The 15314-nt window shown below is 29.5% G+C and overlaps 1 protein-coding gene across 4 annotated transcripts; it reads right to left on the reverse strand.

The window, feature by feature from the left end:
• Window positions 1–140: 140 nt before the first annotated feature.
• LOC145744602 (rho GTPase-activating protein 45-like) lies at window positions 141–14165 on the reverse strand. Of its 4 annotated transcripts, none has more exons than XM_082562493.1 (27): window positions 14052–14165; window positions 13340–13495; window positions 12375–12536; window positions 11807–11953; window positions 11384–11468; window positions 11046–11094; window positions 10542–10623; window positions 9695–9847; window positions 9195–9304; window positions 8680–8829; window positions 8155–8361; window positions 7543–7620; window positions 7016–7132; window positions 6384–6537; window positions 6013–6075; window positions 5726–5899; window positions 5518–5621; window positions 5147–5278; window positions 4404–4598; window positions 3715–3902; window positions 3295–3381; window positions 2785–2918; window positions 2566–2676; window positions 2335–2486; window positions 1980–2010; window positions 1793–1861; window positions 141–1722 (listed from the first exon to the last, which is right to left on the reverse strand). In XM_082562493.1, the coding sequence occupies exons 2-27, from the start codon at window positions 13491–13493 to the stop codon at window positions 959–961; spliced, it is 3852 nt and encodes a 1283-aa protein (XP_082418619.1). In that variant the 5' UTR covers window positions 13494–13495; window positions 14052–14165; the 3' UTR covers window positions 141–958. The 4 variants fall into 4 exon arrangements, with proteins under 4 accessions (XP_082418619.1, XP_082418618.1, XP_082418620.1 ...); XM_082562492.1 differs by having other exon boundaries at window positions 2566–2673; window positions 6004–6075; XM_082562494.1 differs by having other exon boundaries at window positions 2335–2471; window positions 6004–6075.
• Between the last annotated feature and the right edge of the window lie 1149 nt (window positions 14166–15314).

A 15314-nucleotide genomic window follows, 5' to 3' on the forward strand; every position in this document is an offset into this window, starting at 1 on the left:
ATTTAATATTTTTTAAAACGTTTTATTTAACTTAAAAAAAACAAAACCTGTGAAAAAATAATTTTATAAGATAATATCAACGCTAACTTTATAATAAACATAAAACTTTAAATAACAAAAAAATAAAAACCTTTTTAGCATTTAAAACATGCCAACTTTTATTAAATAATATTAACATCTTCGTAATAATAATATAACAATTACTGGTGTAAAATTCAAATCAAGAAATGACGTCATAGCAAATGATGACAACACGATAGCACCTGTAGTCATTGCTACAACGACTCGCTAGCGCCCACCGGCGGTGGTTAATTTTGTTCTTAAAATCAGAATACAGTTACTCGACGACAACAAAATAGAGTGGACACAATATGTAAGGCGATCAAACGAAAAAGAAAAATTAAAAAGTAAAATAAGATTAATAATAATAATACATTGGAGAAGTTAGTAATATCGCGAGGAAAGAGCAATAAAGAAACTACTGCATGCAATATTGCTAAACACTTTTATGCAATAATAATAAAACGATTGTTACCAAACAATTACAATGGAAGCGCGGGAAATAAATAATCGAAATTTTTCAAGGTCAACTACTGCAATGTATCAATAAAAAGCATAAGATGACGTCACATAATTCGACTATGACGTAACAAACTATAGTGATGAGAATTGCTAGTTTTGTGTAATTAAAGGTAATGAGTGTATGGTTATTATGACATCACAACTACGTCACTACAGGATGACGTCATAGCACGAGGTGAAATCTGGAAGCTAGTATTGCACCGAGGAACTACTTAACCTTAAACTTGTAATTAAAGTGAATATGATTCGTTAAAAATGCTACGAGAAAATATTTACAAAACTTTCAACAAATCTAAATATGTTTAAACATTGTTTTTGAAACTTAATTCGTACCTTAACATTTATTTTAAAAAAAATGAAGTTTATCCTCGATTTTTTAACAGTCCGAGGTTTCTTTAACTAGGTTGTCATCTTTTGACCAATCACTGTCAAGTAAAATGACACGCTTGGCTGCAGGTTCTTTGCTATTCATGGAAAATTTTCGAGGGAGAGAAAGAGATGACCTTACACCTTTAGGGGGGTTTTGTGGGGGGGTACGACCCACCATTGCCAACCCAACATGATCAGGCACGTTGGGTAAGACCCGGGATTTCTGGTGGTTATTTTTCCCGGTTAATTTCGAAGTTGTAAAATGTCGTAAAGCTTCGACCCCCGATCGTCTCCCGACACTTTTTTTGCGAATTTTTGGATTTTCTTGATTTAAGTCGGAAAGATCCTGATGTGACCCTGTTTGACCTTGTGGTGACCCTGTTTGACCTTGAAGTGACCCTTTTTGACTTCGAACCCCAGTTTGACCTTGAGATTCAATTTGACCTTGATTTGACCCCACTTGACCTTGAGTTAAACCCAAGGCATTTAATTGATCCCCAAGCTCCCCAATTGGGGTAATTTCACCCAAACCTAACCCAGTTGGGGTATTCAGATTTGACCCATTTTTAATTGGGGAATTCCCCAAAATAGTCCCTTGATCAGTAAAAGGTAAAGTTTGGTCCGAACTTCGTCGTGGCAACCTCGTTTTTGACCTTGATGGAACAACAGGAAGTTCACCCCCTTTAGAAATTACCCCAGAAAGGTCACCAAGGTCAAGGTCATTAGGTCGGGTCATGGTTTTAAGGGGAATTAATTCTTGGGGCGCAGAATCTAAGAATAAAGTAAAAATTAAACAATTAAAATGAACACAAAGTTTTTAATTAAAAACAAAACTAATTACCTAAAGTTTTTGTGCTAATATCGTCAAATTCAATTAAACGAGGGCAATTTGGAACGACCTCTCCTGACCCTGTGTTAATTAAAATATATTTCAGTTTGTTAATTAAAATCTAAAACAAAAAAAAGCAAAAAAAATGTTAAAAATTTTCACCCAAAATTTTGTTAAGTTTTTAACACCATGCACTTACCAAGAACATTGTTGCCAGCAAACAATTCATTCTGTGACATCACAAGCACAATATGATGACATCACAAGCATTTAATGACATCACAAAGTAACATGCAAAACACAAGCATGAAGAAAAAAGTTAAAAAATGAAGATTTTAAAAAAACTTTAAAAATTAGGTTTTTAAATAATAAAATGTTAGTATGAAGCATTAATATAAATATTAATGCAGATAATAGAGTGAGTAATTATTAAAAACTTTAACTATTAAGAAAAAATAATGAAAATTTGGCACCAAATAGTTTCTACTAAAATCATGCAATTTAATAAAAATATATTTTTATAATCTAAAGCCTTTTGTTAATTAAAAACTCACGGAGACGTCGTTATATTGAGTTTCACCACTTGGAGGAGTAAAGAGCGATTCCTCATCAAAGTTAAGTAAAATATCGCCTTCGTGTGACACATTTTTGTCCACTTGGGGGGCCTCTTGTGTAACGGAAAGGTCGCTCACTGAAGTTAGATCACCTTTTGTTATTTGTGAAAGATTTAAAATATTTTCGATAAATTTCAAATTTTTGAAACAAAAAAAAATTTGAATGCTCACCTTCAGGGATTCCCCTTCCATCAGTGGTTACCATGGAAACAAGATTAGAGGGATTGGATGAGCTTGGAGGAGGAGTGGGGGAGTAGGAGGAGGGAGCTTGCTGGAATCCTGCTGAAAAAAAAAAAATTTTTTTAGCCAAAATAAAAACAATTTTAAACAAAAAATTAAAAAGTCTGCCCGTGGGAACCAAACCCTGAACTTTTTGCTCACAAAACTTACCAGAGAAAGGAAACATGTTGGCAGCCTGGTGTGAATGGGTTCCGAATATAAAATCTTTGTGAACGATCAACATTTCAACGATTCTAGATTGGTACGGCATGTCAATCAATGTCTTCAGTGATTCATTTCCATCTCTATGACATCACAATAATATTATAAGATAAATAATTTTAATTTAATTCATCGTGATTTAATCATCTATGATGTGAAGGCTAACAATAATAAAATGTCTTATAAAAGTGAAAGCATGAGGTTCAATCCCCACTGCTCTAATGCACTAGAGCTTTCAAGTAAAGCGCTATAAATGGTATAAACTCCTGCTCAGCTAACACCTAATCAGCAGCATAATTATCAGGCAATTATAATCTATAATATCCCAAACTGCCACAGGCAACTCGAGACTGGGTCGGAGTAACTGATGTTACTCTATGTTTAAGTTGTAAAGTCGACCTTCTTGTCAAGGATAAAACTTAAAAAAAAACTTAATTTTTAATGAAATAATGAACTTACAGTAGCAAAGGTCGAAGTAAAGTTGGTCCAAACACGATTGCAAGATTGCTTGAAGTCATTTTATTCTGACTATCATGAGCTGAAATCCTGTTTCAAATAAAACAAGTTTTTTATCAAGGTTAAATAATATAAAACACAATTTTAAAACAGTATAATGGAGCTTAGTGGACAATGTAGATATATACGAAATAAATAAAACTATCATTTGTGGTGTGTGGGTAAATTATTGCAGGCAAATATTAGTTGAGAGTTGCAACCATATTACGAAAATTAAAATTCCAAACTAAGGGTAAAAAAACTGGGTAAAGGTAATTCACTTTTTCTCTTTTTACATAAAACCACAAGTAACCCAATATTCTTCCAACAAATATTCCCCCCCCCCCCCCCCCCAATATTGTTCCAACATAAAGATTAACTCACCTTGTTAAATGTGATATAATGTACTGCAGCGTGTTTTTGTTTGCGGATGGGAGACTCCCAATCGTGTCCCGGATCCTCGTGATGTAGCTGTCCATCACCTCCGCTGTTGGAGGAGCTGGAATGGGTCTTCCTTCTTCTTTTGCCTCGTTCATCGCTTTGTTGGTTTTATTTATCAATGTTTGGTAATCCTGGGAAAATTAATAAAATTTAAAAAATAGATTAAAATTGAAGGTTTTTTAAACTTTTTTGTATTTATTTATCCTCGATGTGGGAAGGTCGAATGTGCGACCTTAACATAGAGTAACATCAGTTACCCCGACCCAGTCTTAAGTTGACTTTGGCAGTTTGGGATATTATAGATAATAATTGCCCGATAATTATGCTGTTGATTTAAGTGCTGGCTCAGCGGAAGTTTTTATCCTTTGTAGTGCCTCACATAAAGATACTACAGCACGAGAGCAGTACAGTTAATCCTAGAACCTAATATAGTGTAGCCAAGTGAGTGTTTCGACCACTACACTTCTCTTCACGCTGCCGAATACTTTAAGTCTTGGAGTTAATGATTAAACTTTGAAACAGGCAATATAACAAAGTGGTGAAACTTTTAAATGTGTGATGGTTATAAAAGTTTCTAATTAGTTTGATATTAAAAATTTTCAAGACTTAGATAAAATTAATTAGACACAAACCTTGGCAATCTCCAGGAACACCGGATATAACTCAAACTTGAGAAGAGGCTCGGGTAATTGTCGCAAGAAAAACTTCAGCACACCACTGACATCGTGTGGCGATTGTTGGGTCAGATCAACTTTATCGGGAGCAGAATCAAACTGGGCACACAACTTTTCAACCCGATTTTTAACCCCATTAACTCGGTAAATTCCCTGTAATGAAATAAAATTTAATATTTCGAACTGGTATAACTTAAGACAGAATAAAGGTAAGGAAAGGTCTTAAGATTATTTACCAAAAGGTACAAATACTAAAAGAATTTAGAAACAAAAAATATGTAACTCAAAGTGTTATTAAATACACATCTTAGTTTAATATTAAACAAAACTGAAACTTGACCAGAGTAATTAAAAACAAATTTTACCCAAAAAAATTTTGCTTTTTAAAATATCACAAAAATGATATAAACTAGGCCAACCGAATCCTTATATTCAGCTAAAGTACAGTTTTTGATTTGAAGTATTAGCAAGCATATGTGCTTTTAAAAAAACATTATAACGCCTAATTCTATAGTTTGATTTTCAGCATTAGTAGCAAAAACCCATGCTTTTACATATACAGCCTATTTCAAATAAACTTAATTTTTAAAGTGTTGAATTACTTATTTAATCCCCTGACTAAGGTTAAAATAATTGTTGTAGTTATACAATAAACCAATTTTAGTCTAATTCTACATTAAACAGTAAACCAGTTCACCCACCTTAACCTCTAGTGCTCGGTTATCAATCTCAGCTATACAACTTTTAACGAGGAATGGAATTCCATCAGGAAAATCTTGGGTAGCCACGGCGAAATCAACTCCAAATAACGACGATTTTGGGGCTTTCTTCACCTGAAGAAAAACATGAAATATTAAGATAATTAGAGATTTGAGAAAAAGGATTTTTTAACGATTTGAATTTAATTGCTGACAAGTTCTGTTTTTACAAATTTTTTTCTTAATACCAAAAAAAGTTAGATTTAAAAAAGAGTTTCCGTTAAATTTTGATTTAAAGAGTTTCCGTTAGATTTAAAAAAGAGTTTCCGTTAAATTTTGATTTAAAGAGTTTCCGTTAAATTTTGAATATTTACCCTTATGAAAGCTTTCCCCACATTGACGGCAACTTTGGCAGCCCTGTTTTTTAAGTGTTGCCGCACAGGAACAGGAGATGACTCGGGAGTAAGGCTCATACCAGCTTTGTGACAAAATAATGTTTTTAATTTAAATTTTTAAAAATTTACCAACATTTTATTAAAACATAAAATTACAGAAAAAAATACTTTTAATTTTTTTACAAACCTTTATCAGGTAGAGCAAGGGTTGTAGCAGTAGCGTGACCATCATCAAGAATATCTTCGGAGGACAAACTACCTTCAGTTGAAGGTCGTCGTACGTTGTCATCACCCCTGCGCGGTGCAGACGGAGAAATGTCATCCAATGATCTACTACTGCTGCTCTCTGTGTCACTGAATGCTGTTGTGATGTCATAACCAATTATTTTTGATGTCATAATTTTTAAATTTATATATGAATAAGTTTTTTTATATTTTTAAAGTGATTTTAAATAGTTTTTTAACCTTTATTACTTGTTCTCCTATGCCCAGCGTAAGTATTTCTGTGTTGATAATCTTCCTCCACCGATCTTTGTCCTTTAATAAATTAGTAACAACTTTTGTCAAACCATATTTATAGACAAAATTAGAGCATTAAACTTTATAAATTAAGGTAGTTTTAACTTGTAAAGTAATAGTGGTTTATGCTTAACTTAAAAATTAATCAAAATTTAATAACAATTTTTAAAAAAACAAGTTAGTTATATATTAATAAAACAGTTTTAAATTCCTATGTTTAACATATTGTTGCCCTTAAAACAATTAATGATTGTATATACAAAAAATCAGACCTAAATATGTCATGTTTACAAAGATTTAAATAAAAAACACTTCATTGTACAAACCCTGATGAACGAGATATTGTGAGCCTTCTGTGGAGCTTCGTTGGAACATATAATCCACACGAGGGCTGTAGGGTTGAACGGGGAGGTTACGAATGTAATCAGAATATTGGAAACCTGGTTCGTACCTCCTTGCTTCGTGGCACATTGCTTCAAACTAGAAGTAAATAAGTGTTAGGAAAAGTTACAACAATTTAAACTGTTTTTTTTGCAAAGGTTACTTGAGTTAACGGTAGCGAGAATTGAACAAAGTGAATCAGTTTTAAGACCTGTTTAACAATTCCAATTTTACATTTATTAATATGTTATAGGGCAGTATTAATTTTACAATTTTTATTTTTTTTTATTTTGTTTTTTTACACATTGATAAAAGTAAATAATAAATACAATATACAATTAATATTACAACAATGCGACGAGAAAAAATGACAAAATCAATTTAATGATTTAAAACATGCCAAAAGTATTAATGTTTACATAAAGATTTTAAGTATGTTATGGCATGGTCACCAAACCCAAAAAATAAAAAATAAAATAAAACCTATTCTATAATTACACCAATTAAAGAGAATCCTACTTTACAAAAATAGTGGTAAAACACTGTATCTAAGCAGTTAATATAAAGTAAATATCACCTGCACAGGCAAAGGAACGTAGAGTTGGTGGTGGATATGAAAGAACGAAGTGGTGACAGTCTTGGCTGTTTGGTCGCATTGGATCATTAGATCCTTTAAGTCTTGTAAGTGGCGAACCTAACATAGTAGAAGGTTAATATTGTCAATATAAAAGCATTAGGAAAGACAGTAACAACATCGAAAGCAGAGTTAGTTTAAAGACATATTGGGATTCATTTTTTTGTATTTCTTTAACCTCAATGTGTGAAATGGGAAATGCGCGACTTAAACATAGAGTAACATCAGTTACCCCAACCCAGTCTTGAGTTGCCTTTGGCAGTTTGGGATATTATAGATTATAATTGACTGACAATTAAACTGGTGAATGGGTGCTGGCTCCGCAAAATGTTGTACTAATTATAACACCTTACTTAATTTAAACAACCTTAAAAATGCATTAGAATTTTTTACATCAACAAAACCTTGAAATTTCTGTTATTAAAATCCACAAGAATAAATATTTTAAACAAATATTTCAATCAACTTACTTTGCTTCTTTCTAGGTCTCTCAACCTCTTGTTAGCTTCGCTTACATAAGCTTTATATTCATGCTCAGCGGCGGTGGCCTGTGTAAAAATATATCAATGTTAAATACCCATAAATAATTAAGGTTTTAGTTAAAGTTATAAAACCAATTTTCAAGTTTAAAAATTAGGTAATTTTTTAGGAAATCATTTAAGTTTAAATTATGTGAAAAAAACAAATATTATCTCAGTTTAAAACACAAACTACTAAATCATCTAAACACATTGAGTGTTTGCCTCCTAAAAGTAGTTAAATATTAAAAGGAAAATAAATTATTGATCACAGAGTTCAATTTTAGAACATTCGCTTAAACTAAAATAAAAATTTAAACTTTATTATCTTTAAAGGTTAAATATAGTCAACACATTATAAAAATGTTGATAAAAAAAAATTAATAAAAATTTGAAAAATATAATTAGTAAACTTTTTTTTAAAAATTTAGTAAACACTTTTTTAGAAATGGGTAAAAACCTTTTTTTAGAAATGGGTAAAAACTTTTTTTTTGGATCGGGTAAAACCATTTTTAATTTTTGAGTAAAAACTTTTTTTGGCTGGGTAAAAACTTTTTTTCTGACCTTGAGATTTGCTTCCTCCTCCTGTTTCTTTTTCTTCTCCATCTTCCCAGTGGTTGTCGTGGACGACAGAACCCCAGGTTTAGGGGGCAGGTTGGTTTGACCTTGGATGAACTCTGCTTTGATCGCCGACTCTTTCGCTTTCTGGTATTCCTGAACCCTGGTTAAATAATGTTGCTGGGATTTCTTCATCGCTAATATCATATCCTCCTAAAAAAAATTTAATTAAATATTAAAAAACTAAAATAAAAAATAAATTTATTAAACGCTGTAATTGTTGAATTAAAAAAGTAAAAAAAAATTGTTACATTTTTTAAAATTTCCTGTTTTTAAAATTAATATTTAAAACTAAATTAAATACATAAAAAATAAAAAAAAAAACTTTTACCGAAAAAAATAGACGTTTTGGAATTTTATATTAAAAAATAAAAAAAACAGAATTAAATAAATAAGTGATATTTAAAAAACTTTGCTTAAAAAATGATAATTTTGAAAATTTTAACCATAAGTTAAAAGAGAGAATCTTACCGTTTTCCTTTTTTCTTTTACCCAACTCTCTCTCATTTGTTTTCTCTTTTTATCTTGCTCATTCTTCCTTGCTTGCAGTGGTTCCAAGAATTTTTGTTGGAGTAAAAGATTTTGGTAAGTTGTGTGAATATTACTCGCAAACTCACGATCCTGAATAATTAAACAGAAACACTTTGAAAAAAAAAAACACAAAGTTTAAATCTACAAACTTACAAAATAATTACAACCGGCAACAAACACTTGTCTTCGCTAAATAAGGTCCTGGGTTCGATCCCAACTGCTTTCTTGCTGTAGCGCCCTTAAGTATGGCACTATAAATGGTATAAACTCCTGCTGAGCCAACACTTAATCAGCAACTTAATTATCGGGCAATTATAATCTATAATATCCCAAACTGTTAAAGTCAACTCGAGACCGGGTCGGGATAACAGATGTTACTCTATGTTAAGGTCATTAAGTCCACCTTCCCACATCGAGGATAAATATATTTAAAAACAGATCAACCCCCAACTTACATGGTCAAGATGGGTGCAGTAAAGAGATTGGAACGGAAGATAACTTTGATCAGATAAAGTAGATTTGGTTTGTTGGGATAACTTGATCACATTCTTCGAGTGCTCCAACTCTGTAAGTTCAATTATTCATTATTGTTAGGATTTTAGTAATTAGTAATTTTAGCACCTTTATTAAGAAAGCAATAACATAGAAGCAGTGGGAATTAAACCTAAAACCTGAAACAGTAATTTACTTCTTTTACATAACATAGACATTAATAAACACTAGTTGATAGATTTTAATTGTCGTATGGTTTCAATTCTCAACTAAAATTTATAGCAATAATTTACCCATGCACCACAGACAGCAGTTTTATTAAATTCGTAAACATACAAATTAGACATAAATATAACAGCCATTGAACCCCATTATATATAGGTGAACTTAAATATACTTATATCTAAAATGTAGTATATACAAAAATTTTTACAAAATTAAACTCAATATTGTAAGTGCTTACCCAAACTTGCTTTCTTCTTAACATACACAATTAAATCATTGAGATATTTTGATAATATTTTAGCTCGTTCGAACGCCATCTCAAGCCCTTGTTCCATGTTTTGCAACATAACATCAACATTTTCATAGCTGGGTTCTTCAAGAGGGGTTGGGGCTAAAAACAATAACTAATTTAAAGAAGAAATTTAATTAAACTAAGAACTATAATCTGCCATAGTTCAAAACTATACTTAACTAACATATTACTACTTTTTTGGGATCACGTTAACTGTCCGTAACTCAACAAAAAAAGTTACGTTCTCAAAACCAGTGAGTTTAGGAGTTACGTAATATTTACGAGATAGCTCTCTCGCAATGTAGCCTATGCGAATAAATAATAAACAATAAATAATAAACATAGCTATAAATTACTACATTTTAGCGTAATATAATAAAAAAGTCGTTGCTAAGGAGAGTTATGTACAAGCTATGAGTAAATTTGGGAGGTACGTAGTGTTTATCAGTTTTGTCTAGGTACGGACAGTTAACGTAAACCCTTTTTTGTAATGAATTATTGTAAGAGGGGGGTTGGGTTTTAAAAAAACGGTTTGTTATCAAATATTTAATTCCTTCAACTATAGTCTGTTCAGGTTTATGATTTAACATAGGTTACATATAACTAGTTTAACACAAATCTTATAATAAATTATTTTATAAAAAATCTAAATTTAATACACTTAACGAAGTCTGCAGAACATTACATATTTAAATCTAATGGTTAGAACAAAAAATACAACTTTTGTACCATAATTAGTGACCAAAATAGTAAAACAAGTCACCACAAATAAAAGTTTAAAAAGTTTACTTACCTTCCTCACTAGGAGATTGTTGAACGACATCTTGAGGTTCAGGTTTAACTTGGTTGAGATTATCGAACGACTGCGACGGTGTCTGTAGCATAATGCCAACAAAATATTGATTACAAAATGTAGGTGTTAAGGTATTTTAATTAAATGCAGGCAACCAGGTTTATTTTAAGAATATGACGCTTATACTTAATAAGGAACTAACCGAATGGTGAATATTCAGGAACAAAAATATAAACTATAAACAGAAAAAATGCCCTATAACAATACTAGAGTATTTAGCCTATAAATTTAACAAGCTAAAAGTTCCTTTTTTTGACAAAAATCCCCTCCAATTACATACACAATTACCCTTAGGACAAAAAAGGCACAACAACACAACTATTTTGGTGTTTAATACTATAATATAAAAGGGTTAGTACCAAAAAAATTACTAAAAAAAAAATATTTAAAACCAATTTTAAATTTAAATATTAATTAATCAAATTTTGTTAAATTTTAACTTACCATGGACAACTTGGGACTGATGCTATCTCCCATTAAACATTCTGACACACTGAAAAAATAAACAAATAGGATTATAACCCACAAGTATTATTTAAAGTAGCATTAGTTGGGAATTATGTAATAAAGTAAGTTCTTATTTTAAAATATTTTAGGGAAGTCAACTTTAAATTTAGGTTTTTATGCACCAGTGGCGGCAACACAACAATGAAATAAATAATATCAGGTTGCAACAGGAGAAATAAAAAAGCAAATATTTAGATTTAAACAAAAGTCAAACCCAGACAAAAGTTTAAATACATAAAACAACTTTTAAACAAATTGTTATTAACAGAATTAACCTGTTGCTGAATGCCATCGCTAAGTTGTTAATCGCACGAAATATTTCGGGTGAAACATCTGACCTCGCATCCTCGTAATTAAACTCTAAATAAAATTAAATTTCATTTTATATTGTTTGTCAATAACGATAACTTTTTTTTACTAACATGCAAACACTTCATTAAAAAAATACTAAAAATTTTTAGCATCTACTAGTTGATAGCCTGCTCTATGAGCTGTATTTAAATAGTCATATTATAGTCACAACTCTTAACTAATATTTGCCAGCAATAATTTACCAACACACTACAAATAGCAGTTTTAGTTATTTTGAAGGCCTTTTAATTGGACATACATATATATTGTCCACTGAGCTTCACTATAGATAGAGAACATTTTATTTTACCAGTAATAAGACCACAAATTATGAATTTAACTCTAACCTTTGATGTGTTTAATTAACTCAGCAGCACGAGAGAGAATCTCAGTCGAGTTGAGTTCTGCGTATTTGTCCACAACCATCTTTAGAACTTTAAGTAAATCTCCGAGTCTTTCATGAGCAAGAACTCTGAGTGTTTTCTCGATATTATCTTTAAAATATGTTTAAATTGGAGTTTAGTTACCATGTTATGAGATATGCTATTAAGCACATAAAACTGTCTGTATTCATGGTAAAATTTAAGTGTAAAATTTCTTTTAAAAAATAAATATTCATCAATGGAAAGTCTTAATCTTTTTTCCATTATTTTTAATTGTAAAATGTTTTGTATCTTAAACAGTAAAAAGTATTGATTATAACATTAATGTATACATATTTACATTTTACAAATTAGTTTTACGTTACATATATTCCCAATAATTCAAGATAAAATAACTTTCACATGCTTTTTATCAGTTTTAACAAAATTCCTTAAAGTTCTGTTTTGTTTTAATCAACAAAAATCTAATAACATAAATGTTTAAGTTCCTCGGAAATTTTTATTTTGCAAAGTAAACAAATTTTTAACTTACTTCTGTCCTCCAAAAACACGGACTTAAGCGAGGTCAGAGCTTCCGAAAACTTTCTTAAATCTTTGGTGAGTTGAAATACTCCTTCCTGACTCATTAACTTTGACTCACTGATTGAATTTTGCCGGGAATCTAACCCAGGATCTTGAGAGGTCTGGCTTCCAACTAAAAAGTTAAATAAAAATCAAAATTAGGCAAATACAAAATATGAGAGTATATTTAAAACATTCTTAAAACTAGATTAACAAACCAAAAATTAACAAAATCACAAATAAAATACCTTAAAAAATCATAAAATAGGATTGGTAAAACAACATATTAACAGCTAAAATAAAGGTTAAGTCAATGGGACCGTGTTTTGCAACAACAAATATTAACTTCCACTTTAGGGTCCTAAGTAAATTTTAATAAATTTATAATACAAGGGGAAATATCTGTTACAATTATCTTAAAATACCAGCATAAAAATCAAAAATCAAAATAAACCAAAGTAAAATCTTATGCTCAGGTTTTATGGTCCAGGTATTTTAATAAATTGTTCAATTTTTAAATGGTTATCGTTCACAAGCAGCAATTGCAATAAAATTGGAAAAAAATATGGTCAATTAGTACAAAAATATTACCAATTAATAAGCTATCTTTTAGTAACATTGACCAAAAAATTAAAATATAATGATGTCTTAGTGAAAATAACAAAATTTATTTAAAATTAATCCTTGATTTTATTAAAGATTGCTGTTTTAATAATGTCCCATTGCCTTGTATTTAGGTTTTACTTACATACACTTTGTTTTACATAAAAATTTACTTTTATATATACACTAACACAAATTTAATAAACTACTTAAATAAGAGTAAGAGTATATATGCAATATACAATTAATTTTACCTATAACTATCACTTATATATTCTTACACTTGTAAAGTCTAAATAACTCCTTATATAGGTGTATGCAATATATTCTTACCAGCATGAAATTCGTGGGGTTTTGACCCAACACTTCCCGATGAATGATTAAGATCTTCATCCTGGCTGAAATTGTGGTGGGCTCCGCTAAAACTTCCAACACTTCCCGTGCTATCAAGACTGTCTTCGTGAGCAAACTTCTGGGCCGGTTTCATTTCTGTAAAAAAATGTGAAAAAATTAAAATTTAAAAAAAAAATGTTGAAAAATAAAAAAAATGTTGAAAATGTAAAATGTCAGCATTAAAATTGTTTTAAAGTGTAGAGCTTATAGTTGGTTTGTGTGAAAAAAGATTAAAGGTGGATTGGTTAAACTAAGTGCTAGGTTAATTAATTTTAAATTTAGTTATAAAGAAATATTACAAAACAAAAGTAAAATGATTTAAAAAGTTTTTAAATAGGCCTACTTTAAGAAATGAAGTAAAAAAGCAGCTGAATATAAAGAAAAAAAGTGTCATAAAATGGTATAAATAGGTTTAAAAGTAAGTTAAAGTTTTTTATTAAGTTAAATCAAGTAACATTTGTTTAAAAGCGCTGGTTAATGATGTAACCTGTTAAAAAGAGATTTCACTTTGTCAACCATAATTTAGTTGTTTATTTATTCAACAAGTTCACACCTAAGTGACATCACAATCATTCTTGTGTTTATTATTGTTTGTAACATCATTTATAACAATTACAGTACATCAAATATTTCAATAAAAGTTTTCACTTACCAAAATTTCAGTTGATATTTAGTTGAACAAAAACATTTTAAATTTAAAGTAAAATCCAACTTAATCCAAATCTCATGTTAACAATTACTTAATTTTCTATTTGCTATAATATCTGTGTAAAAAAAGTTGAAGTTTTAGTTTTAAATGTTAGTGAAAAACCTGTAAAATTTAAAACTTATTTTTAATTAAAAACGAATAATAATCACTGTCAGTTATTGGTCTTTTTTTCTTTGAAATTATTTGTAAATAATGATATTATTATAATAACAACCAAATAGGAACAGAAAGCATTGCACCAAACTATTGCAAATGGTTTTACCTTTGTTAAAAGTTAATATTTAACATCTTATTTATTTATCAATTTACTGCACAGCTTTTAACAACTGAACAATGCAAGTTAAACAAAATCCTATTTTGTCCCATCTCATAAAATCTAACATTTAATGACTTTAATAAACAAGAGTTTTTTTAACTTATTTTAGTATTTATTCCATCAACATTTGACAAGGCTACATAAAAGTAAAAAAATCATTTAAGCATTAACTTGATGAACTTGATGTATGATTTTTAAATTGCTTAAGCCTCAATTAGGCAAATAATTTTAATTTTTAATCCATGTTAATAAATAGCTTAAATATTTAAATTAAAATCAAATGGTGTTTAAAATGTCATTCAATTAATTTTCATCACAATTTTATATTTTTATGACAATTATTTAATCATTAAGGTTTTTATCACACTGCCTACTTAAAACAAAATAAACCTATCAGAAACAAAACAACATTTCTGTCATTATGAAAGTTTTAAAACATTTTTATTGTTTTTAGCTTTTAAAAACATATAAAATCCCGCCTATTTTAAAAAAATAAAAAGGCAAATTCAATTTAATTATTTAAAAATCAATTTAATTATTTAGAAATTTAATTATTTAAAAATCAAAAAACTTAGCATTTACAAGAAAACTATTTTACCACATACAAAGAGTACACTACTCCTTTTAGTTGAACAAAACAATATATTAAAAAAAGGGACAACAAAAATGAGAACTAAAAAACAATTTTTAATAAACAAAAACTAATTCAATATTTACTTAGAATACTTAGTTTTGAACATACACTTAAGTTCAAATGTTTATTTCAGTTTAAATTAGGAAAAAAAAATTGTTTAAAATTCTTATACGATTTTTAATTTTAGTTTTAAGATCCTAACCCAGGCCCAATTTAAATAAGTTTAAAATAGTATTGACCTTATAATACACATATA

Source organism: Corella eumyota, chromosome 3 (assembly GCF_963082875.1).
Source record: "Corella eumyota chromosome 3, kaCorEumy4.1, whole genome shotgun sequence".
NCBI lineage: Eukaryota > Metazoa > Chordata > Ascidiacea > Phlebobranchia > Corellidae > Corella > Corella eumyota.